Here is a 25,511-nt window from a genome sequence, read left to right as displayed (position 1 = left end):
TCCAGCTCCTTTAGGTGTAGGGTTAGGTTGTGTACCTGAGACCTTTCTTGTTTCTTGAGAAAGGCTTGTACCGCTATATATTTTCCTCTCAGGACTGTCTTTGTTATGTCCCACAGATTTTGAACCATTGTGTTTTCATTATCATTTGTTTCCATAATTTTTTTTTCAATTCTTCTTTAATTTCCCGGTTGACCCATTCTTTCTTTAGAAGGATGCTGTTTAGTCTCCATGTATTTGGGTTCTTTCCAAACTTCCTCTTGTGGTTGAGTCCTAGCTTCAGAGCATTGTGGTCCAAAAATATGCAGGGAATGATCCCAATCTTTTGATACCAGTTGAGTCCCGATTTAGGACCAAGGATGTGATCTGTTCTGGAGAATGTTCTGTGTGCACTAGAGAAGAATGTTTATTCTGTTGCTTTGGGATGAAGTGTCCTGAATATATCTGTGATGTCCATCTGGTCCAGTGTGTCATTTAAGGCCTTTATTTCCTTGCTGATCTTTTGCTTGGATGATCTGTCCATTTCAGTGAGGGGAGTGTTAACGTCCCCTACTATTATTGTATTATTGTTGATGTGTTTCTTTGATTTTGTTATTAATTGATTTATATAGTTGGCTGCTCCCACGTGGGGGCATAGATATTTAAAATTGTTAGATCTTCTTGTTGGACAGACCCTTTGAGTATGATATAGTGTCCTTCCTCATCTCTTATTATAGTCTTTGGTTTAAAATCTAATTGATCTGATATAAGGATTGCCACTCCTGATTTCTTCTGATGTCTATTAGCATGGTAAATTCTTTTCCACCACCTCACTTTAAATCTGGAGGTGTCTTCGGGCTTAAAATGAGTTTCTTGGAGGCAACATATAGATGGGTTTTGTTTTTTTATCCATTCTGATACCCTGTGTCTTTTGATTGGGGCATTTAGCCCATTAACATTCAGGGTAACTATTGAGAGATATGAATTTAGTGCCATTGTATTGCCTGTAAGGTGACTGTTACTGTATATTGTCTCTGTTCCTTTCTGATCTACCACTTGTAGGCTCTCTCTTTGCTTAGAGGAGCCCTTTCAATATTTCCTGTAGAGCTGGTTTGGTGTTTGCAAATTCTTTCAGTTTTTGTTTGTCCTGGAAGCTTTTTTTTTTTTTTTTTTTTTTTTTTTTTGATAAATGAAGCTTTTAATCTCTCCTTCTATTTTCAATGATAGCCTAGCTGGATATAGTATTCTTGGCTGCATGTTTTTCTCGTTTAGTGCTCTGAAAATATCATGCCAGCTCTTTCTGGCCTGCCAGGTCTCTGTGGATAAGTCAGCTGCCAATCTAATATTTTTACCATTGTATGTTACAGACTTCTTTTCCCGGGCTGCTTTCAGGATTTTCTCTTTGTCACTGAGACTTGTAAATTTTACTTCTAGGTGATGGGGTGTGGGCCTATTCTTATTGATTTTGAGGGGTGTTCTCTGAACCTCCTGAATTTTGATGCCCATTCCCTTTGCCATATTGGGGAAATTCTCCCCAATAATTCTCTCCAGTATACCTTCTGCTCCCCTCTCTCTCTCTTCTTCTTCTGGAATCCCAATTATTCTAATGTTGTTTCGTCTTATGGTGTCACTTATCTTTCGAATTCTCCCCTTGTGGTCCAGTAGCTGTTTGTCCCTCTTTTGCTCAGTTTCTTTTTTCTCTGTCATTTGGTCTTCTATATCGCTAATTCTTTCTTCTGCCTCATTTATCCTAGCAGTGAGAGCCTCCATTTTTTATTGCACCTCATTAATAGCTTTTTTTATTTCAACTTGGTTAGATTTTAGTTCTTTTATTTCTCCAGAAAGGGCTTTTATATCTCCTGAGAGGGTTTCTCTAATATCTTCCATGCCTTTTTCGAGCCCGGCTAGAACCTTGAGAATTGTCATTCTGAACTCTAGATCTGACATATTACCAATGTCTATATTGATTAGGTCCCTAGCCTTCAGTTACTGCCTCTTGTTCTTTTTTTTGTGGTGAATTTTTCCGCCTTGTCATTTTGTCCGGATAAGAGTATATGAAGGAGTAAGTAAAATACTAAGAGGGTGGCAACAAGCCCAGGAAAATATGCTGTAATCAATCAGAAGAGATCCCAAATCGTGAGGGGGGAGATAGGGGATAAAAAGAGGTTCAAAAAGAAAGAAAGGAAAAAAAAAAGAAAAGAATTAAAAAAAGAAAACAAATAAAGAAAAGTAAAAAAAAGAATATATATATATATTAGATAAACTATTTAAAAAACGTTAAAAAGGAAAAGCGTAAAGGTTAAAAAAAAATTTAGCAAAAGAAGAGAAAAAAAATGAAAAAGAAAAAAATTACTTTAACTGCAAGACTAAAAAATCACAGGGAGAAAGCCATGAGTTACGTGCTTTGCTTTCTCCTCCTCTGGAATTCTGCTGCTCTCCTTGGTATTGAAATCGCACTCCTTGGTAGATGAACTTGGTCTTGGCTGGATTTCTTGTTGATCTTCTGGGGGAGGGGCCTGGTGTAGTGATTCTCAAGTGTCTTTGCCTCAGTCGGAATTGCACCGCCCTTACCAGGGGCCAGGCTGAGTAATCCGCTCGGGTTTGCTTTCAGGAGCTTTTGTTCCCTGAGCGCTTTCTGCAGAGTTCCAGAGTACAGGAATACAAATGGCGGCCTCCTGGTCTCTGGCCCGGAGGGGCCGAGAGCCCTGGGCCCCACTCCTCAGTGCACCCTCAGAGAACAGCGCCCAGTAACTCCTGTCTGCCTGACCTCTGGCCGTGCTCCGAGCTCACCAAGCCTGAAGCTGGTTCACGGTAACCCCGAGCTGTGATCTTACTGTCAGCTCTGTCTCTGTAGCCAGTTTTCCTGTTCCAATACCCGCAAGCTCTGCGACACTCAGACACCCAGATCCTTCTGTGACCCTGCGGGACCTGAGGCCATGCTGATCCTGTGTGGGCTTCGCCCCGGTTTAGCCTCTGAAGTGATGTCTCTCAGCGGAACAGACTTTTAAAAGTCCCGATTTTGTGCTCCGCTGCTCCGCCGCTTGTTGGGAGCCGGTCCCCCCCCCCCCCCCGGATCTATCTTCCCGTCGCTTTGGATTCACTTCTCTGCCAGTCCTACCTTTCAGAAAGTGGTTGTTTTTCTGTTTCTAGAATTGCTGTTCTTCTTCTCTTCGATCTGCCAATGGATTTGCAGGTGTTTGCAATCTTTAGATGAGCTATCTAGCTGATCTCCTGCTAGCTGATGTAGTCTCAGCCTGCTACTTCTCCGCCATCTTGACTCCTCCCACCTGGGAAGATACTTTTAAAACTCATCCTGCAGAGCCTTCTGATTTCTTTTCTTTTCTTTCTTTCTTTCTTCTTCTTCTTCTTTTTTTTTTTTTTTAGCTTATTTCTATTTATAGAAACATTGCTTGAGACCAGTGCCTATGCAGCTTCGCAGCATGCTAAAAGCATGCTCTTTATTAGTCATTCTTATCTTTGGCTGCTGTCTAGTGATTTCTCTCTATTAACTTCGCTTTTGAATGGAAGGTCACTATTTTATTTGTATTGTGGTTCTCCTGCTCAAAGAAAACAGCCTAATTCTACTTTGTGCCAAGGAACTAATACTCTAGCGTGCTTTATTCCTTCTGATTGGATTTCATCCTAATTGCAATGGCTTCAGCTGGTGGAAATAATTTATTTAATCTTCTTAGTCTTCTTTTGGAATATGCCATTTTACCTAGATCCCTTTCTGCCACTCAAAGAATTTAAGCTGTTTGTGTTGCCATGTTGTTGGAGATCAATGCAGGAAAATCCTCTTGGTGCCGAGTGTCGCGACACTGGTGTGCTCCGTTTGTCTTTTGCAGACAGCATGTACATCAGTGTGGTTTGCGTTACATTTTAAAAAATAATCCTGATGGGGCGCCAGGGTGGCTCAGTGGGTTAAAGCCTCTGCCTTTGGCTCAGGTCGTAATCCAAGGGTCCTGGGATCGAACCCCTGCTGAGCAGAAAGCCTGCTTCCTCCTCTCTCTCTGCCTGCCTCTCTGCCTACTTGTGATCTCTGTCTGTCAAATAAATAAATAAAATCTTTAAAAAAAATAATGATGATAGCAGTTGCTCAACAGTGAACCCCTAATGTCGTGAATTCTATTAGAGGTAAATGTGTTAAGAGATGTTTTACAAAGAACAGATAAGTCTTAAAAGATAGCAGGTCACGATGATGACCATTCAAAGGCAGGAGAGCCTGTGGTTTTTGAGCACCGGCAAACAGATATGTCCAGCTAATTTTTTATGAAAACACTAGCAGAGTAAATCACTCATGAAAAGTCTATTCATAGGAACTAATTGAATGCCATGTCCAGTTTAATAGTGAAAACTGAGTGCGGCCAAAACAAGGAGAGAGAAATAATGAATAGGCAGTTGAAGTCTTCCATTTGTATGACTCCTAAAAATAGCCTCAGTGCCAATGGTACGTTCTCATGTCTGAGAGGCACCTCAGTCTATTAAATGGTCCAAGGCCCTTTCACATAATGTGGAGAAGAAGGGAGTTCTTGAAAGAAAAACTCAAGTGGCTATTTGGGTTTTCAGTGGTGTCATTTTACAGGTTTATGGTTGATGTGGAAAAGGCCCAAGAATCATTGGCCAAATCTTTAAGTTGTATTCTAGCTTGCCAGAAATATTTTTTGGCCTCGTTGGCATAATGTCTGCTATAAGAGAATTATTTTCATTTCTCTCGTAACTAGACTGTACCTAATAAACTTCAATATTTAGTGAACCGGGCTGGTTCAGCTAACAGCTGTGCATCCTGATTGCTAAGTGAGTTAGTAATTGTTTCAGTGATTAACCCATTTTGGTAATGATTGATCATACATCTAAATTCAATTCAAATAAAGAACATGGCATAAAAAAATTGTTTCATATGGCAGGATCTGCCATTCCTTTATAAATAACAGTTTCTGTTTCAGAATTTACACATTTTGACGTGGCTGAAAAAAAATCATATCCAAGTGTCTGACTTCATAACCCATGCTAGCTGACTCCAGGTAGGAACCCCACTTGCTTTTCCCCTAGTGCATTAGCTGATGATTGCTTTTTTTCTAAAAATAGTTACTTTTTTTACCAATTATTAAAGCAATACATGATCACTGTAAAAACATTTAGCAAGTTCAGAAATACAAATAAGAGAATAAAAATCATCTTTCTTTTCATGGCACAGATATGGCCACAGTTACTATTTTGGTGTATGTCCTTTCTGACATTTTTCACTGTGCTGCTCAGTGGCTTTTCCTCTCTTGTCCTTTCTTTTGGGTTCTCTTCATCGTGGCTATTTAGAAACGATCTGAAGAATGTTCCTTCTTCTTGGGTAAGTGCTTTCAACTCCTATCTCCTAGCAAGCAACTGGAAAGTTGGATGGCTCTCCCTCCTAATATAATCAGTAGAGATGATGGCTGCGTGGTAGGAGTTGGTGGTGATGGTGGTGGGAGAGGAGGTCGCGGTGGAGGAGGAAGAAGAGGAGGGAGTAATGTTGGCAGTGGTAGACGGTTTGGTGGGGCACCTTCTATGACACTTAAAAAGAAGTAGACGACTGACAATTGCCCGAGGAGAGTAGCCACTCCAGCTTTGGAACAGTGAACATGGACCTCGTGTATATGGTGATTTCCCACAATACCTGTGGAAGCATACTTTAGAGAAGGTTTTCTAGTTCTAAAAGTAGGAAGCCTGTGTAAAAAGTAACCAAAATTCAGTCGGTCAGTTATTTCCCTAGGACATTTGGTGACAGACGAAACAAACATTTTCTATGATTTTAGTTTTGGGAGCTGATGCAGACAGTATTTTGGAATGATCCATAACCACTCATCCTTTCAGAAACTCCTGATCCTGAGGAATTTTGTGTGTTTTCTGATGCGTGTGAATACTGCACTTTAAGCCCTGTTTTCAAGCCTATGGACAGCACGTGTGCACACTTGAACACACTCATACACACACACTGAGCTTGCTGGTCATATGACACACCCAAACCTGGAACTTTAATAACTTTTGTTATTTTGATCAACACAGAGTTTATTTTGCTTGGTGAATTCTTGCTGGGGAAGAACAGATGCTTCAAAACAAATGTTCGACTGAAATATTTCAGAGCAAATAAAAAAATGTGTATTAAGAACAAGGTGACAGGCTAAGGGCTGAGTCGTTCGTATCCGCAGTGAAATTACTGCTTGTCAAAATTTCTCTACCTCCCCGGCATGTTTGTTTTTCCCTTTATTCCACAACCAGTGTGATTTCTCAGTCTTTTTCACATTGGCTGGCTTAAAATACAACGTTTCTAGAAATCCTTTTTGGTGTACACTGAAAAGATCGAAGACCCCGGGAAACCAAGCTTACCTTAAGCAGTTTAGCATTAAAGATTCGAGAAACCAAATCTCTATTTTTAAGCAGAAATCAAAGGGTAGAATAAGGAAGCCGTAGGCAACTTTAAAAATACAGCACTTTTCTAAATAATAAATACCTCAAGATTTCACAGCTGATTTTGTAAGAAAAGAAATTGAAAGAAAGTCACCCACAGCCACACTGACTGATGGGCCAGACTCAGTCCTACCCAAGCTTGTTTGTTCTAAAACATATTGGTAATCACAAATGTCCAGATCATCTCTACATACAATTTTGTATCTTGTTTTTCTCTGGTACTGTGAAAATATTTCCCCCAAGTTTTTGACTTGCTACGTACCATTTCCTGAGCCGATAGGCACTTGTTTAACCATGTGCCTTAAATTGGATCTGAGGCTGCTTTCCACTTTCGCGGTGTGTTTGTTTGTTTCGGCAACTGACAGCTTCCAGTGAGAAAGAGGGGGATGAAGCAGCCGGTGAGTTGACAGACGAGTTTGCAGCTGTATCATATCACGCATTCAGGGGTGTGTTTGAGGGTATGGTGAGCAAGACAGGATGTGATTTGGCCCGAAGGACACAGGGGTTAAGAACCCAGGTTTTGGGGGCGCCTGGGTGGCTCAGTGGGTTAAAGCCTCTGCCTTTGGCTCAGGTCATGATCCTGGGATCCTGGGATGAGCCCCGCATCTGGCTCTCTGCTCAGCAGGGAGCCTGCTTCCTCCCTCTCTTTGCCTGCCTCTCTGCCTACTTGTGATCTCTGCCTGTCAGATAAATAAATAAATAAATAAATAAAGTCTTTAAAAAAATAAAGAACACAGGTTTTGGAGTCAGTGGATATTGGCTTTATTTCTGGATCTGCAGAGCTATAGGACTAATCTAGAAAAATTTCATGAACTTTCCATGAGCCTCAGTCTTTTGATCTGCTGAGTGGGAACAGCCCTGCCTTCCTCGTGACATCATTCTGAGGATGAAATGGTTGGTGCTTGGTACATAGCAGTGCTCATAATATGGTCACTGTTCTTCTGTGTCTCCACTGTTCTTCTCCTAAGAAGAAACAGGTCATTTATTTGCTCTGTATTTATGCAGTACCTGTTATGTGCCTAGCACTGAACTCTAGATATTGGCGAGGCAGAGATGAATGAGGCTCAGACCTTGCCCTGTGGGTCCCCTGGCCTCCAGGAACCCTGACAGATGAACAGACAGACAGGAACCCTGTGTGACTGGGGAAGCTCTAGGAGCAGGTGCTGCTTCAAGGAAGGCTCCCAGGCAGTAGAACAGAAAAAGTTCAGCACAGACAAGATCAAGGTTCAAATTCTGATTTTGAACTAACTCGTTCTGAGGCCTTGGGCACCTTCCTCCAGTTCTCTGCGGTTTAGTTCCTGCATTTGCATTCCTGCTCTACAAGTTGTTGTGAGGGTCAGGAATAACGTACACAGAGTGTGGGGTGTGCAGCAGATGCGCGGAAGCGATTATGCCTGAAGTCTTCAGTGCCCAACAGGGGCTGATTTTTATGATAATGAATCCGACAAAGTCCGGAGTCACGAAATGTCAGAGACTGTCTCAGATGTGCTCAGGTTAGTCTGAAATACGCTTTACTACAGTCGCTTCCTTTGTAAGCTGGTCATCTGCTCATGATGTGTATGGTAATGTGGGAATATTAGAATATTCAGCTCCCAATGAATAGCATTTCTTGGCCATTATGTAAAAACCAAGGGAAAATGACTTATGGAGACACTGATTGCTTCTTTGCTTTAAAGAGCCTCCTCAGAATGTAGAATGGCCATTCAGCCAAGAATATGGCTCACACCATATATTCTGTCATCCTGCAGACAGAGCGGGGCAGCGGAAATTGAATCTATTAGCAGGATGTCTTTATGTGTGAAGATTTCTTGCTGCTCTGTGAATGCTTATTTGCTTATTTATTCATAGATGCACAAAGTACTTTTCTTTCATTCTGTTTCCAAATTATAGACCCAAAGTAACAAGCATTTAGTACTGATGTGCTAAGGAAGACAGATGAACACTGACCCTCAATTAAACATTAATAAATATGTTGTAGTGGTATCAAAAAATGCATTTACTTGGTCCAAAATGGAATGAGATGATGGTTAGCATTTTTATTGTGGAGGTCCTACGAGTAAGGCATGTTAGATCTGTAAATAGAATACACTGGCTCAATTAGGACCTATCATTTAATGTCTCATTTTGCTTAGCACATGATAATGTCTTCTGTGGTCTACTTTGTATTTGTTTGTTTTTACTATTCAGCTGTATTTACAAAATGCCACCAAAATTTCTAGAACCATCGCTGCTCTATCAGTCAGAGGGTCAGCAGCCCGCCTTTATTCAGCACCTGCTGTGCTCTGGCTTCAGATCCTGAGCTGCAAACTGACATCAGATGAGCGATGTGGGCAGAAAGCTCGCAGAGGTTTGAAAGAGAGAAAAGACCAAGAAAGTGAGTTGTGTTTCCCTCAACCAAGGGGCCACATAGAACGATGGGAGAAATCTTAAACACCCAGCAGGATTCATATGAATAAAGGGATATGATAGTCACAAACACAGCATTTAGTAATGCCGTGGTTATCTATTTATCCATCTATACATATTTTAACAAAGATTTATTTATTTATTTATATATGAGAGAGAGTGAGCACATGAGCCAGGGAGTGGCAGGGGGAGAGGAAGAGAGAGTCTCAGGCAGACTCCCTGCTGAGTGCAGAGCCCGGCACGGAGCCCAATCTCACTATCCTCAGACCATGACCCGAGTGGAAACCAAGAGTCAGACACCAAACTGACTGAGCCACTCAGGCACCCACCCCTTTATTTTTTAAAATAATAATTAAAAAATAAATATTAAAAAATTATTATTAAAAATACAATTTAAAAATATTTTTATTTATTTATTTTACAGAGAGAGAGAGAGACAGCAAGAGAGGGAACATAAGCAGGGGGAGTAGGAGAGGGAGAAGCAGGCTCCCTGCTAAGCAGGGAGCCTGATGTTGGGCTCCATCCCAGGACGCAGGGATCATGACCTGAGCCGAAGGCAGACACTTAACCAACTGAGCCACCAAGGTGCCCCTAAAAACACAAATTTAAAAATAATAAAATATTTTTCCACTTATAGAAAAGTTGTGAGTCTGGTACAAAGAATTGAATATCTCCCTCGCTCTGATTCCCCAAGCAGATACCACAGAGCCATTGTCACTCTCCCCTTCCGAGCTGCTGAGCCTAAGCTGCAGACATGATGCCCTCTCAGGCCTGCGTATGCACTTGGCTATCCCCCCAAAGAAGGACAATCACAGGCCACCAAGTTGCAGCACTGATACACTGCTCCCATCCGGTCTATGGACCCTGCGCATTTCGACAGCGTTGCCACGGTTGTTCCTTTTGTCTTTCTGGTTCAGTAAAGGTTCACACATTGCATGCAGGAATGTTTCTTTAGTCTACTCTGATTTGGAATGATTCTCAACACCCAAGTCTTTTCTGTCCTTGGAAGTTGTAAGGAATGTAGGCCTTCCATTTTGTCAGATGACTTTCAACCCGGATCCACTGATATCTCCTCATGTTGAGGTCCAGGTCATGCTGCCCTGACAAGAACGTTATGGAAATCGAACTGAGTACTTCTTGATGTATCTCGCTCGATGTCACACAAGGTAGACCTGTCATGCCGCCACTGCTGATGGTAGCCTTGACCATCTGGTTGTGCTGGTGCTTTCCCCGTCTCTCCACCACAAAATTACCATTTGTCCTTTGCAAATTGATTAGTGTCTTGTGGGGAGATAATGTAAGATTCCACTGCACCTAACCAAACCTCCATTCCTTTTTTTTCCCTTCAAATTTTTATTTAAATTCTAGTCAGTTAACATATAGTGTAATACTGGTCTCAGGAGTAGAATTTAGTGACTCACACTTACATACAACACCCAGTTCTCATCACAAATGACTTCCTTAATGCCCATCACCCATTTAGCCCATCCCCTGCCTGCCTCCCTCCGTTCTTCTTTATTAGTTGGCATTTTATTAGCGTGGATTATGGGTTCGTATTCTAGTCAGTGGATTATACTTCATTAACAGGATGACTCTTTTGATTCTCAAATGATCCAAGATTGCATCTGAGGGAGCTCCTTTTATTTTATGGACTTGTATTCAATGGCCATGTCTCCGTCAGTCCTTGAGCATGTTCCCATTTTTGGGTACAAGATATTCAGAGTCTGGCCCATCTTCAGGCCTAAAATGAGCTGTTTCTCCAAAGGGCTCTGGTTCCTTTCACAGAGGTTGGTGTTTGGAAACCAGGTCTGTGTGCTGGGTATCCTCACTGCTACTGGGGATCATTGCTTCCAGGTTTTCTTGGTGGGTAAAGACAGAAAATATATGTAAGTTCAAACATAGACACGTCCATAACTCTTTTCACGGGCCACCAAGACTGGGGTCACTTGGACCTCTGTCTTTGTCCATTCCTGGTGTTCCATCTGTCAGAGAATATCTGAAATCCTGTCACCTCCCACCAGCCCCATTTCACTCTAGGTCTGGGGAACTGCAGTAACCGTGCAACTGGTCTCAGGCCTTCTGCTCTCAGTGGTCTCGTCCAAGGGAAGCCCCCAGCTTAGCCTGTTAGGCAAGAGTCAGTCATGTCACTCCACTGCTCAAAACCCTCCAGGGTCTCCCCTCACCCACCAGGTCAACAGACCGTCCTTAGTGATGACCAAGCCCACTCCAACCCCCACTCACCTTCAGTAGCTGCCTCAGGGCCTTTGCCCTGGTTGGGAGCGCCCTCTGCCTGTAATATTGAATTAACGAACAGGAGCACACGTTGGAGGACTAGGAGAATGCACCCTCATGCTGGGCAGAAGTGATGTCAGCGTGTGAGGTGAAACCCCAGGTAGCTGAGAGCCATTTGAGGAGCAGGGATAGGAGGCCATTTAGAGACTGGGGACAATAAGCCCTCACATGCGCAGTGACTGTCCTGGTGCACCTTTCCAGTCATAAAACGGAAATAACTTTTGAGGTCATCCTTTCAAAGGTGAGTGGCAATGCAGAGCACAGTGAATCACAAATATTTCCTGGGATAATTCGTATTTCCCCCAAAACTCATTGTGAATGTGATGTTCCACATCACATTGACCGTTTCCAGGGTTTGGTTTGCTAGGTGGGCTTGAGGTGCCCAAGGGCCTTTCCCCGGCCCTTGGGAGGGTCCTGTTTAGAGGCCAGGCTGGTGTCTAGCGGCTTCGCCAACACTCCAAGGCCACGACCTCAAGGCCCTGCTAACATTAGCCAACCCTTCGGACACATGATGTGTGCGGGGTCTGGCGCTACACGCTTTGCAGTAGATTATCTCATTTAATCCTCAGGAAACCTTGGGACACAGATATTATTATTAGCCCTGATTCCACAGATTAGCAAACTAACCTGTATAAAGGTTAAGTAGCTGGAAGGTCAGCTAGGAGCAGTGGGGCAGAGACGCAGACTCGGGCTTTGTCCCCATTCCTACGTAACAGTGTCTCGACACGCTTTACCACTCGTTCTGAAAGCACAAATATGTTATTCTAAAGCACATGATGTAAGAATGTATGGCTTTTCATGGCAGTTTGATTTTATGGAGCACGGATTAAGTAAATAACTAGGTAGTAAAATTAACGGGTTAAAACTTAAAAAATGAACTAACATGAAATAAGATAATATATTTTTTAAAAGATTTTATTTATTTATTTGACAGACAGAGATCACAAGTAGGCAGAGAGGCGGGCAGAGAGAGAGAGGAGGAAGCAGGCTCTCTGCTGAGCAGAGAGCCCGATGCGGGACTCGATCCCAGGACCCTGAGATCATGACCTGAGCCGAAGGCAGTGGCTTAACCCACTGAGCCACCCAGGCGCCCCATAAGATAATATTTTTTAAAAAGATGTTTGAAGCTCAGTGTAAGGGAAGAGGTGTGTTTTGGTGTTATTCTGGAAGAACTGCCAGACCAGACTTCACTGTGTGTTGTAGGTGTGTGTCTGGATTAGCGCCAGCTCTCACACTGATGAAGGTGGCACAGACTGAGAGCCCTTGGCTGTTACCTGTGACTTGGTCTTCAAGTCAGTAAATGACCCTTTCTGGTGCTATAAGAATGAATCCTTGGAAAATTCTCTTAGCATGTTCCTGGCTGTTGGTCCCAGTGAATATGGCAAGTTAATGGAGAAGGTGGTTGCTGCCCACCATGCCTGAGGCTGTGTGTCTTAGGAGGAGGCCAGCAGGAGGGAACTGTCATGTCAAGGGCTGCACTTGCATTAGCAGTGACCTCTGCGGGTGAAGACAAAAAGTTTTGTCCAAAGTGTTTAAAAAAAAAGATTTTATTTATTTTATGGAGAAAGAGAGAGAGAGCGAGTGAGTAGGCAGAGCAGTAAACAGAGAGAGGGAGAAAACAGGCTCCCTGCTGAGCAGAGAGCCTGATATGGGACTCAATCTCGGACTCCCAGATCATGACCTGAGCTGAAGACAGATGGTTAAGCATCTGAGCCATCCAGGCATCCCTCCAAAGTGTTTTAAAAATGACAAGCTTCTTGGGGGTACTTGGTGGCTCAGTCAGTTGAGCATCTGACTCTTGATTTCGGCTCAGGTCATGATCTCAGGGTCCTAGGATTGAGCCCCGTGTCTAGCTCCGTGCTCAGCACAGAGTCTGCTGGGGATTCTCACTCTCACTCTCCCTCCACCCCTCTCCTTATGTGCTCTCTCCATCTGTCTCTCTCTCTCATGCGCACGCTTGCATGCTCTCTCTCAAATAAATAAATCTTTAAAAAAAAATCCTGTTGGAGACAGTGTTTTAATTTAAAATTAGGTCTTATAGAAAAGGCCTACTTGGAAAATGGTCTGTAGGGCATAGAAACATACAGGAATGTGATCTAGGGTAGAGTTTCCAAGTATCTTCTCACCACCGCACACACAGAGGATAACATTTGCATTGCACACCAGGGTAGGCAGTAGGCGTTCATGCCAGGGTGGCCGCTTGAGATCTTGGGAGCCCCCAAGGCCCACCTACTGCCCAAATGTGGAGCCCATCAAAATTTCTGCCCCTCGCCTGGCAAGGACCAGTAGGAGGGAAGATCTGATGAATGGTATTTTTAAACCCAGTCCTCATATTTCTGCAAAAATAGTTTTATGGGAGCCTTTCCAATTCTTTAGGTGTTTGGTTATGAAGATGAATTCTTATTTGAGGGGATTCTAATTTCCGAAGTTTACTTTATTAGAGAAGAATTGTTTTACAGTGATTCTGTGTTTGTCCCTCATCCTAGGGAAAATTAAGTTCATTAAAAAAATTATAGGACCCAAAACAGAGGTGGATATATAATCATCTGTAACATAGAACAGGAACATTGCTTTTATGATTTTAATAATTGCAACGGTTCTAGCTTGATGGGCAGTTTCTAAGGAAATGTTCTTAAAATCCAAGCTTGGGCATTAACATTTTCAACTGAAGACATGGAACTCATCAAAATTAGTAACTTTTCTCCCAAGTGAAGACCATGATTTTTAAAATAATTAATATGTATCCTCTTAGCATAACAAATAACATGGAGGACAAGGGGAGTTAGAGAGGAGAAGGGAGTTGGGGGAAATTGGAAGGGGAGGTGAACCATGAGAGACTATGGACTCTGAAAAACAATCTGAGGGTTTTGAAGGGGCGGGGAGTGGGAGGTTGGGAGAACCAGGTGGTGGGTATTGGAGAGGGCACGGATTGCATGGAGCACCGGGTGTGGTGCAAAAACAATGAATACTGTTATGCTGAAAAAAATAAATTAATTAAAATAAAAAAAAATTTAATCTTGAAAAAAAATATGTATCCTCTTACAGACCACGATATAAATACATGAACTGTATATTTTTTACGATATTATGTTAGTCACCATACAGTACTTTATTAGCTTTTGATGTAGTGCTCCATGATTCATTATTTGTGTATAATACCCAGTGCTCCTTGCAATATGTGCCCTCCTTAATACCTACCAAGAGGCTCACCCATCCCCCTCCCCCTCCCCCCCAACCTCTCTGAAACCCTCAGTTTGATTCCCGGAGTCATAGTCTCCCATGGTTCCTCTCCCCCTCTGATTTCCACCTCCTTCATTTCCCCCTTCCTTTTCCTAATGTCCTCCATGCTATTCCTAGCATGGTGAAACCATGTGATAATTATATTTCTCTGCTTGACTTAGTTCACTCAGCATAATCGCCTCTGGTTCCACCTATGCTGATGCAAATGTGGGTACTCATCCTTTCTGATGCCTGAGTAATACTCCATTGAATACATGAGCCACATCTTCTTTATCCATTCGTCTGTTGAAAGGCATCTTGGCTCTTTCCACAGTTTGGTGACCGTGGCCATTGCTGCTATAAACATTGCGGTACAGATGGCCCTTCTTTTCACTACATCTGTATCTTTGGGGTAAATACCCAGTAGTGCAATTGCTGGGTCATAGGGTATCTCTATCTTTAATTTCTTAAGGAATCTCCACACTGTTTTCCAAAGTGGCTGTACCAACTTGCATTCTCACCAACCATGTAAGAAGGTTCCCCTTTCTCGACATCCTTGCCAACACACATTGTTTCCTGCCTTGTTAATTTTTGCCATTCTAACTGGTGTAAGGTGGTATCTCCATGTGGTTTTGATTTGAATCTCCCTGATGGCTAATGATGATGAACATTTTTTCATGTGTCTGTTAGCCATTTGTATGTCTTTTTTGGAGAAGTGTCTGTTCATGTGTTCTGCCCATTTTTGGACTTGATTATGTATTTTTTGGGTGTTGAGTTTAAGAAGTTCTTTATAGACCTTGGATACCAGCCCTTTATTTGTAATGTCAATTGCAAATATCTTCTCTCATTCTGTGGGTTGCCTTTTGGTTTTGGTCAACTAATCTTTGACAAAGCAGGAAAAAGTATCCAATGAAAAACAGACAGTCCCTTCAATAAACGGTGCGGGGGAAATTGGGGAGCTATGTGTAGGAGAATGAAACTCAACCATTCTCTTACACCACACACAAAGGTAAACTCTAAATGGATGAAAGACCTCAGTGTGCGACAGGAATCTGTCAACATCTGAGAGGAGACCATAGGCAGGAACCTCTTCGACATCAGAAACAATCAATAAACTGTGCATTCTAACACTAGGAAGAATAAAAAGCAGGGAGGCTGCGCCCTCGGTAAGAAGATTTTTCAAAGCAGCAGCTGAGAGACAGCGGTGGCGGCTGTGAACGCAGGGGCTGTCATGTTAGGTCATTAGGATGAATGCGGTGGGGGGCAGGGTTCTGGGATGCTGGGTTCCCCATCTCAAGTGTCACAGCTCTTGACTCCTCTCTTTCACGTTCTGGGTTTCCAGCCGAGGCGTTAAGACACCGGCTGGAGGAGCTGGACACAGAGAGGAGCAACCTGCACTTCCAGCTCCCGTCGAGGCAGCCGGCGCTCTGCAGCCTGCTGGGCCACCTGCACGCCCAGGTCCAAGCCGCCGAGCACTGCAGGGCCACTCCGCCGTGAGTACTCACCCTCGCCCCCGCTTTCCTCTCCTGGCTCCCACATGGTGAAGAGTGGGGCGTGACACAGCCAGGGAGACCCCCAGTCGCTTTTTCCAGGGATGTGCCCTTTGGTTGGTTGGTTGGGCAGGTGGGGGCTCCTTCCCGAGTGAGTGCCTGGTGTGGGTCTCGCTCCCCTGTGAAGCCGTTTCTGCTCGTGGACAGGGAGAGACCCTCCCGGAGGGTCGGGGTGCCAAGCTTGCCCTGGGAAGCCGAGCTTCTCAGAAGGTGGGGTGCATTCGCTCTTGTTAGGAGCTGCCTGAGAAGCCTGCCGGATTTGCAGGTGGTTGTCTCTGCCTGAAGGCCGAGAGCACTTGCTCCTCCTGACTCACTTCCTGCTTCTGATCACTGTTGGCTGTTCCTGCTACACAGGGGTCCCCGGGGACTGCTGGTTTGCAGGCATGACGGAGCTCTCTAATGCAGTGGCTGTCAATCCTGGCTGCTTGTTTGAATCACCTGGAGAGGTTTTAAATGTCCAGCTTCCACACACACGACCAGATCAGGCTCTCTGGGGGTGGGTCCCAGGCACTGACACGTCTGGAAAGTCTGGGGACCCTGCTCTCATCCACCTGCTTGTTGCCTCTCTTTGGGGTAAAAGCTTTCAAGAGAAGGCATTTGTGACCCACGCCAGCAGCCTCGTCACAGGTCAGGCCTGTTTCTGCATAGGTTTAAACACGGCCACAGCAATTACATTTTATTTCCAACTTCTTCTGAACCCCGAAAATCGCAAGATCGATTGTCTGGCTTCTTCCTGTTAAGTGTGCACGGTATCATTCCTTCAGTCTGTGCTCCCCTACAGCCTGTCTTAACAGCGATGCCAATTGTTGTCGCATATTCTCGCCCTGCAGTTTGCTGGTAGCTCATAGCTGCGTGCCGGACCCTTGGCAGGTGCTTCCTTAGAAATATTTGTTGAGTGAACTTCTTCTGGGCTTCTTGAAGGGCAGATGGATTGCACCTCTCTGTTTCTATTCGTTATTTTATCCGGCATTGAAGTGTCCTCATTTGCTCTCCATTTCTCGCTTGGAGTCCTTCCCAACTAGACTCTCTACTGAATTCTTTCTTTCTCCTGTTCTTTGGGGTCCTTCATTCCCGTCTTGGGTCATGGTTAGCATCTGCCGATGTGTTGTGTTACAAAATAAATAAAGGTGTTTTAATGATTTAAAACACAATAAATGTGTTTCTATTTATTTAACAACGTTCGCATAATGGTTACCAAGGGCTTTAGAAACTAACTACTTTTTTTTCCATTTTTATTGTGATAAAGTATATGTAACATATAATTTGCCATTTCAACCATTTTTAAGTGTACAGGTTGGAGACACAATAGCTCTGTGCCGCTATCACCGCAATCCATCTTTAGAACTCTCATCATCTTCCCAAACTGACATTCGGTCCTTACCAAACATGCGCTCCCCATTTGCCATCCTGTCCCCAGCCCTGGGCTACCACCATTCTACATTCTGTCCCTTTGATTTTGACTCTTCTCGAGATCTCATATAAATGGCATCACACAATATTTGTCTTTCTTTCACTGACCATAATGTCCCCAAGTTCCACCCACATCATGCCGTCGGTCAGAATTTTCTTCCTTCAGAAGGCTGAGTACTATTTCATTGTGAGGAGGGACCACATTTTGCTTACCTATTCTTCCTACGATGGACAGGAAGGAACTCATTTAATCCTCAAGACAATTCTAGGAGGTAGAAGTACTATATATAATCTACATGGAGGTCACCATCATTGTCATCTGTATTTATATTTGTACTCGGTCCAGGAGAGGTTAAAGGGCTCATGCAGAACCCCCAGCAGGTGGGTGCCAAGCCCGGACACAGGGCTGGTGGTCTGGCGTGAGTCCCGGCTTGGAACTCGCTTGCTGAGCTGCCTGAGTCAGAGCTGGCAAAGGCTTTTCAATGACTATCTCTTTAACCTACATGTGATTTGAATGGAAAGCGATGCTTTAGTTATGATCTTGGCTGAGTTTCTCACGGAACGCAGTGAACATAGTATCACCCATTGTCACTCAGGTTACACTATCTGACATTCCTTCTATCTGACTGTGTCTTATGAAGAAGGCAGCTTCATAGAGTTCTACTTTAAATAAAACTATAGGCCTTTATTAACCATTTATTAAGCCAATATAAGCTGTCGGCTTCCCTTGTTAACTGTTATCCCCTTATCATTTTCCCTAAGGGATTACCTGCATGCTGTACCTTTTAGTTCTTGTCCACTTTTGGGGTGAATGGGATCTGACCTCTATGATCTGATTTCTGACCTGATTTTCATCTGTCCTCTGATTTCCATCTCGATCACTGTTGCAGTCAGCAGTTATTTTCTGTTAGATTTAAAGGGCATTTTTCAATTCTTATTCTGCTCTGTATCACTGCATGGTCTGGAATTTTTAATCAATCACATTCCCTCCTTAGACTCTCTCTCCCCTGGGCTTTCACGACTCATCCTTTCCTGGTCCTCTTGCTATCTTGCTGGCCGTTCTTTGCAATCTCTTGTGAGCTCCTTTTCCTCTCCCTGTCTCCTTGATATGCATGTTCCTCTGTCTTCTGTTCTAGCCCGTCCTGTCTCTCACTTTATATAGTGACACGAAATACTCCCTTGCTTCAGGTACTATTAACATTCTAATTTCCCTCACTTTTCTGTCCTTAGCCCTGATCCCTATCCAGGGTTCCAACCTACCGTTTGGGTTTTAATGAGCATCTCCCTATCTTTGACAAGTTTACTATTTCTTTATCTTTATTTTATCCTAAAAAATGTACTGTCTTTTTTTTCCTTGCCTTTACTAAATTTATCTTTAAACTATTTATTAGATTTACTGTCCTTCTCCCCTGTCAGCCCCTTCTAATATATCTCCAATCTCCATGACTTACGTCACTTACGTCACTGACCCAGTTCCCCAGGTGGGAACTCTGAGACATACATGATGCCTTCTTTTGCCTCACTTCCAACTTCATTGTTGATCCTACTGTCTGACCTTATCTCATTCCCACTCACTTTGCTCACTCATGTCACTCATGTTTGTTTGTTTCTTTCTAGAAAGAGAGAGTGTGGCACAGGTACAAGTGTTGGAGGCGGGGCAGAGGGAGAGAGAGAACCTTAGGCAGTCTCTGTGCTCAGCCTGGAGCCCAACTTCGGGCTTGATCTTGCAAACCTGGGATCATGACTTGAGCTGAGATCAAGAGTTGGGTGCTCAGCTGACAGAGCCACCAGGGGCTCCTCAGATTTTCTCATCTAGATTACTGCAATGGTCCCCTTGCTGGTGCTCCTGATTCCAGTATCATTGTCTCTCACCCTCCTCAGCACCACAGATAGTAATAATTGTGTATGTCCAATGGCTCTCAGCATCTTCCAGATGAGATCTGTACTGATTACTTAGCATGACGTTCAAAGCTTTTCCAGTCCAGCTCCTGCCCTGCTTCTCAGTAGCCCAGAATCTAAGCAGCCATCACCAACCCCTGCAGTCCGCACACACTGAAGTCTTAGAAGTCACCCGCATCCTGTAATGTGTCTGAATTCTGTGATCTTGTACATGGCCCAGTGTGACCGCCTCTTGTTCATTCTTCGAGACTCAGCTCAGCTGCCCTCCTTGTGAAACCTTGTCCTGAAATCACACCATCTCCCCCCTTGAATGACTGGAGCACCTTCAATGACTTCACCCCTGCCTTGGTCTCCAATAAATCAGTCTGTGTCTTGGACTATCAGTCTGCTCTTCAGATGGTGAGCTCAAGGACAAGACCATGTTTGTATTTATCCTTTTATTCCTGGAGACTAGAACAGTGGCTGATCCCAAATACATATTCCATAAATATTCACTGAATGAATGAATATGGTCATATGTGAAAGGTATATGTGATATCTATTGAGAGAGAGAGAGAGAGAACCTGCACTCTAATGTGGCTCAGTTTCCCTAGAGAAAATGCTCCTTCAGCCTTTTTTCTGATGCTTCTGGCAAGGACTTCTACAGTTCTTCTTGATAGAACCGCGGATTACAGGTCAGGAGCCTGAGTTCTGGTCCGACTTCTCTACTAATCAGCTATGTAGGACCTGGTATAGTTTCTTAACTTCTCCACACCTCACTCTCCTCATCAGAAAATGAGGGGTTTGAATGAGATCACTATTTTCCAAACTTCAGTGATATGTGTATAATTGTGGCTTTTCTTTGCCAAAATACCTGTCCTATTATTGATGCAATTAGGTAATAGTGACTCAAAATCAACTTCTTAAATTTTTCTAATGGATACGAACAGAATTATGTAGTTCATAATAATCTTCAGAAAGTTGCCTTTCAGTGTGCCAGCTGCCCATCTAGGCTGTCATCAGCGGGGTCACCTGGACTCATGGGTTTCCCCCCAAACCCAGGGCTGTGGCTGCAGTTCTCACAGAGGCCACCAGGGGGCCACGGGTCGGAGCTAAAGCTCACATGGCCTGGAACCAAAAAAAAAAAAGTTTCTCGCAGGCCAGAGGCTCTCTCTGAGTCAAGGAGGAAACAGGGATACGTTCTAAAGGATGATACTTTTCCTACAGAAGTGAAATAGTTGTATTGACATGGGAAACTTCCAGTACTAATGAATAATACAAATGAGTGCCTCCTGGGGATCCTGATAACCACTGTGTACGACCGCGTGAAGGCTTGCACGCGGTTTCAACAGACTCAAAGTCTTCAGAGGCTTGTCCGTTCACTCTTTGTGGGGGTCTTTGGCTTTTTCGGGGGTGGGTCTTTGGATCTCAGGTTAAGAAAGTGGTTTAGAGTAAGATTTAAGGAAATGTAAATACCGAAGTACAATCTGGTATGATACTTCATTTTTAGTTTTTACTGTCGTTTTGTTCTTAATAATCTGTGCCGTTCAACTTTTTAAAAAACCACCGTGTAATTCTCTGAGTCTCATCGTTTCCTGGCTTTTGGGCTAAGATCGGGCATGGCTCTGGGAGTCTTGTGTAGAATGCCACTGTGAGTCACACTGAGTTTCTTGGGTCCCTCCTGTAGCCCAGAGAGTCTCAGCTGCTACCTTCCTGGGCTAAGTAGGCTTTGCTAACGGTGGGCACCAGCCCTCATGTGGTGTGGTGCCCTGCCTTGGCTGTGGGTCCCATGGGGCTGCTCAGCGTAAAGAAGATACTGATTCAGTATCAGGAAGACAATTCGTTCATGGGGGTGTCTCTCATCCGTGGAGGTGCAAACACACCGTGGTTCTACTCTTCTCCAGCCTCTGTTGTGCTCTGTTGAATGCATCTTCCCAGTGTTTAATGCTATCTTGGGTGGATAAGACGCAAGTCTTGGTCATTTTTAGTTACTGATGTTCGTCCAGCTCCGTCCAATTTGAAACTTCCATTATAGATCTGCTTCCGATCTCTCCCTGTCCAGTGTCTGTAACCTTTGTCTTGTTGGTTGTCGCTACCGTGCTCATGGGCTCTGGTGTGCCCGTTGTCTGTGGCAGTCAGGTGTGGGTTCTCCAGACAACAGCCTAGGCCCTCCACACTGCCCAGATCCTGATGTGAAATGCAACCACCCCTTTTCAGATCTCACTCCGCCTCTTTCTGTAGGCCCTCTTGCACCATGGGCACACTTTTGGGAAGATAACTGCCTGATTTGTGGGAAGTGCACCTATCTCTGTCACACTGAATGGTGGGCGCTCAGGCCGCCCCTTTGCAGACCCTCTCTGCCTTGCCATGGCTCTCCAGCTTCTTTGTCCCTGCTGAGGGCCTCCTCATCCATCTGAACGTCTGTTGCAACAGATACTTCATGCCTCGTGTCCCAGTCCCTTGGCCTCTCCCCGATTTCCGCTCCAGCCATGGACATTCCTGTCCACCTTAGGCACCCAACCGGTGTATGTACCACGGGGCTTTCTCTGAAGCTTTGTGAGAACCAGAAGTGGGAAATGGCCCTGAAGGCCATGGTCAAGCCCTGGGGTGGGAGTTGGAGGATGAATGTGCCAGCCTACCCAGCCTCTAGGGGGCCGTTCTGAGGTACCTTCCACCTGTTTTTTGTGCCCTTTATTGACCTTTCCTGCTTCTCACTCCCTCACTTGTAGTTTCTTGGGTCACTTCTACAGAAAACAGCCCAAACTCAGATCCTTGTCTCAGACTTTGTATTAAAATAAAAGAGTTATTTTTGTCTTTCTCCTAAGAGAGAGGTTTGGCTGACTACCACAGAGACGACTGATCATTTTCTCATTAATAGCTTGCATTTCTCTGACTATATATCCTATGAATTTTCTTTTCTTTTTTTAAAGATTTTATTTATTTATTTGACAGAGAGAGATCACAAGTAGGTAGAGCAGCAGGCAGAGAGAGAGAGGGGGCAGGCAGGCTCCCCGCTGAGCAGAGAGCCCAATGCGGGGCTTGATCCCAGGACTCTGAGATCATGATCTGAGCTGAAGGCAGAGGCTTGACCCACTGAGCCATCCAGGTGCCCCGATCCTATGTATTTTCCCGTTGGAATATGCACCTTAAAATTGGTCATTCTTACACCTTAAAATGTGTGTATGTGGGGCGGAGGGGTGTGTGTGTGCAAAATGTCCTTTATCAAAGACTTTTGCCCAGTGATAACTTAAAACACAAGTAGACAAAATACAACAATGTTTAAAAACAGAGATAGACAATGGTTTTCCATGGGGCTTATCAAGGCAGAGCTGTGGCTTGCCTGTCCAAATATTTCCTGCTCACTTACTTCCGTTCAGGTGGGAGCAGTCCATGATGCTTCTGGACTGAGTCATTTTTCCTCCGGCCAGCTCTTCCTCTGTTCCCTTTGAACCCCGTGATTCTTTATTGTTGTTTAGTTGCCATGTTGGGACCCTCCCACTGCCGCTTCCAGTCGGCGACGAGAGAATTAGGCACATACAAGTCAGCTGCAAAAGACTGGGAGCAGGGGACAACAGCCGAAAAGGACTGCGGCCACGAGCAACTCCACAGTCTCACTTTTATTAGATAGAAAACAATAGGCAACAGAAGAACTGATGAAGGTCAAACGTTAGTCACGTCTTGCAGGCCAGCAAGAAGGAGGGTAAAGTTTATAGTTAACCAAGCACATTCAAAGGACTCATCTAACTAACAACGGGCGCTTCTGGGAAGGGAAAGGAGCGACAACGAAAAAGGGAAGCAGGCGGCTTTCGTTCCACCCTGAGCTGACCGGGCGTTCCCGGGTGCTCGGCTTCCCTGAAGCAGGCGGCGTTCCGCCCTGAGAGAGCCGGGCATCCCCAGCTGCCCAGCTTCACGGTCGTATATCGTTCTTCTCCCCAAAGACCTGTTGCCAGTATATGTATTTCTTAAGGCCATATCTAAATGTGCTTACTAGTAAAGCACATTTACTAGTGCTAACTAGTAAGTCCTCCAGGGGTTACAGTTTAAGTAACAAATTGTTCCGAGGGGCAGCAGCATCCCACCATGGAATTCAGAGACAGCCAGCTCTACGTTCACCGCCCGGCATGGAGAGACACTGCATAAGACGAGAAAGTGACCGTTTAACCCATTTTAACCGGAGGTAGAATTCGAGGTGCCTACGTCGTGGTAGGATGTAACGATGGTCATTGTCCCCGAAGCACAGCAGGGCGTGTTTCTGAACCTGAATCCAGGTTCAAGGTCAGGAGCCAGTGTTAGTAGGACGGCCTGTGCCGCCCTCCCAGGAGACCCACAGCTGACGCCCTGTGCTCACCTCAAGATGGGAACAGAGGAGGAAAGCAGGTGGGGTGAGCCATAGAGGACTCCTCAGAGGTTGTTCTAGAATTAGTGGATTGTGAGTGACCTCTTCCACAGAAAGGTCCCCCATGCCATCCTTTTGGCTCAAATTTCCCTGAAGTCTGTCCTGAAGCTGGTTGTGCCAGGCATCACTGCTTATAACCGACTTTATAACCCAACTAAATGTATATGTGTTTATGTACATAGAAGTATAAATGTTTATAACTGACTTTAAAACCCAAGGAAATTTTGACATGCCCCTCTTGTGGGGCAGTCATTTTTCTGAGTGGCATAAGACTCTATAAAACAATACTGCTTCGTTTCCTAGGGAACATGACCTCCCCTCCAGTCCCCTTAAGCTTCTGACCCACATCACAGACAGGCACAAAGGCAGAACCGTGAAGTCATCGGTGTTACACTCGGCATTTTTACAGGACTCGTCCTACCATGGTGGCCTTGATCATGTATGACACTTTGTTGGATGAGGGAGCTGTTTCTAGACTTAAGCCGCACTTCTGCGATTCTGTGAATGGGCCCAAACCACTTCTTTCTCACCACCTTCCCAAAGAGGGGGCACTGTCTGGCATCTCCTCGGCCCTGTCATGTTCTCACTGCACGGCTTCTGTAGGCCCCTCTCGGAGCTGGAGGAGGGCGCTGGCAGGCCCTGGGTCCCTGGGTGTTGCTAGGGAGGAGGCAGCCCTGTGGGTTCATCTCAGGCACACACTCATTAACCACTTGGCTCTGGAAACGTCGATGCCCAGAGGGCGTTTCCTTCTTTTCCCAGTAATACTGAACAGCACACTCACAAAAGTCCCATGGTGTGTGGGGTCCTTGAGATGAGGAGTGTTCTTGCTGCTTTCAATGCTGTAGGATCCCATTTTACAGATTCTTCCCTCTTTCTGTGGTTGGGGGAAAAGACAAAAATAGAAAGGCCAGGGTATTTCCAGCACTGTGCAGCCCCGACGTGACACTGGGAGGCCGAGGGCAGTGTGTTCGAGGCTCCGAGTCCCCGTGGGTACCCAGGGCTGTTCTAACATTCCAACGCTCGTGTTTTTAATTCTGGCCCCCGAGGGATTTGCTCGTTTTACATACTGATTAGTTTATAGCAGCAATGCTAATTTGTACTGACATTAGGGATTACACACCGAGAATTATTAAATATAAAGGGAACAGCAAACAGCATGGCAGAAGGAAGAGGGAGCATGACTCAGAGGACTGAGCGACGGAAACCTGTCCCCTGTGCCATTACTGAGCCGCGGTGTGTCCTGGGGCCACCACTCAGCCATCTGTGGATGGCTTTCTACACCCCGAGTCACAGTGTGCAAGACGGAGAGAAGAGTTTTGGTTAATCGCTAGGGCTTTTCTTATGGATTAAGTAATGAATGTGATTAACAATAATATGGAGAATTCCCAGTTCCCCACCTGTAGCTCCTCGGTAGCTAATTTCCAATTCTATGTTGATTTCCTTCAATGACTCCCAACCCGACCCAGATGGTATCTATTTAGGAAATTCAGGAAACTCTTAATATTTGCATAAGCAAAGCAAATGGGGAAATAAATTAGTGTAAAGAAATGATCCAATGCAACAGAAAGCTGAATGTAAACGACTTCCGGATTTTCTAGGCCACGGACTCATTTAATCATTCAACAAATATGGGCTAAGCCCCTACTCAGTGTGTAGCTCAGTCTCTCCCTTCCCAAGGCTCTCAGTCGGCAGAGAGTGTCTGTGTGACAGGCCGAGGCTCTGGAGCCCAGAGGGGGAAGCACGTTCCCTTCTGACTGACGACCATAGCCGATGCTGGTTTTGTTCCAGACACTTCCTCTTCTGATACGTGTGAAGATCCCCAGAGACATTTCCTCTTTAGTCCTCATTACCCTGGGTAGGACGTCGTGTCCACTGGACATGCACACAGAGCTCACGTTCCTGATGCAAACATGGACACACGAGGGGTGACAAACAGGGAGCCCCTG

The 25,511-nt window shown here is 44.7% G+C and overlaps 1 protein-coding gene across 9 annotated transcripts in view; it reads left to right on the top strand.

Moving 5' to 3' along the window:
- DISC1 (DISC1 scaffold protein) overlaps positions 1-25,511 on the top strand; it is a 367,278-nt gene that overhangs the window by 96,895 nt on the left and 244,872 nt on the right. For 6 of the 9 annotated variants that reach the window (XR_009352717.1, XM_059170453.1, XM_059170454.1 and 3 more), the window contains exon 4: positions 15,674-15,824. The exons of 2 other annotated variants lie outside the window; for them this stretch is intronic. Coding sequence is in view for 5 of the 7 variants with exons in the window: in XM_059170453.1 (XP_059026436.1) it covers positions 15,674-15,824 (151 nt within the window). In the remaining 2 variants the exon portion in view is untranslated. Of the gene's footprint in view, positions 1-15,673; positions 15,825-25,511 lie in introns of those variants that run through there. One more of the 9 variants, XR_009352719.1, reaches the window with a different exon arrangement.

This window comes from Mustela lutreola, chromosome 4 (assembly GCF_030435805.1).
Source record: "Mustela lutreola isolate mMusLut2 chromosome 4, mMusLut2.pri, whole genome shotgun sequence".
NCBI classification, from domain to species: domain Eukaryota; kingdom Metazoa; phylum Chordata; class Mammalia; order Carnivora; family Mustelidae; genus Mustela; species Mustela lutreola.
The sequence above is the reverse complement of the archived record's forward strand: the minus strand, read 5'-3'. Positions and strand labels throughout refer to the sequence as shown.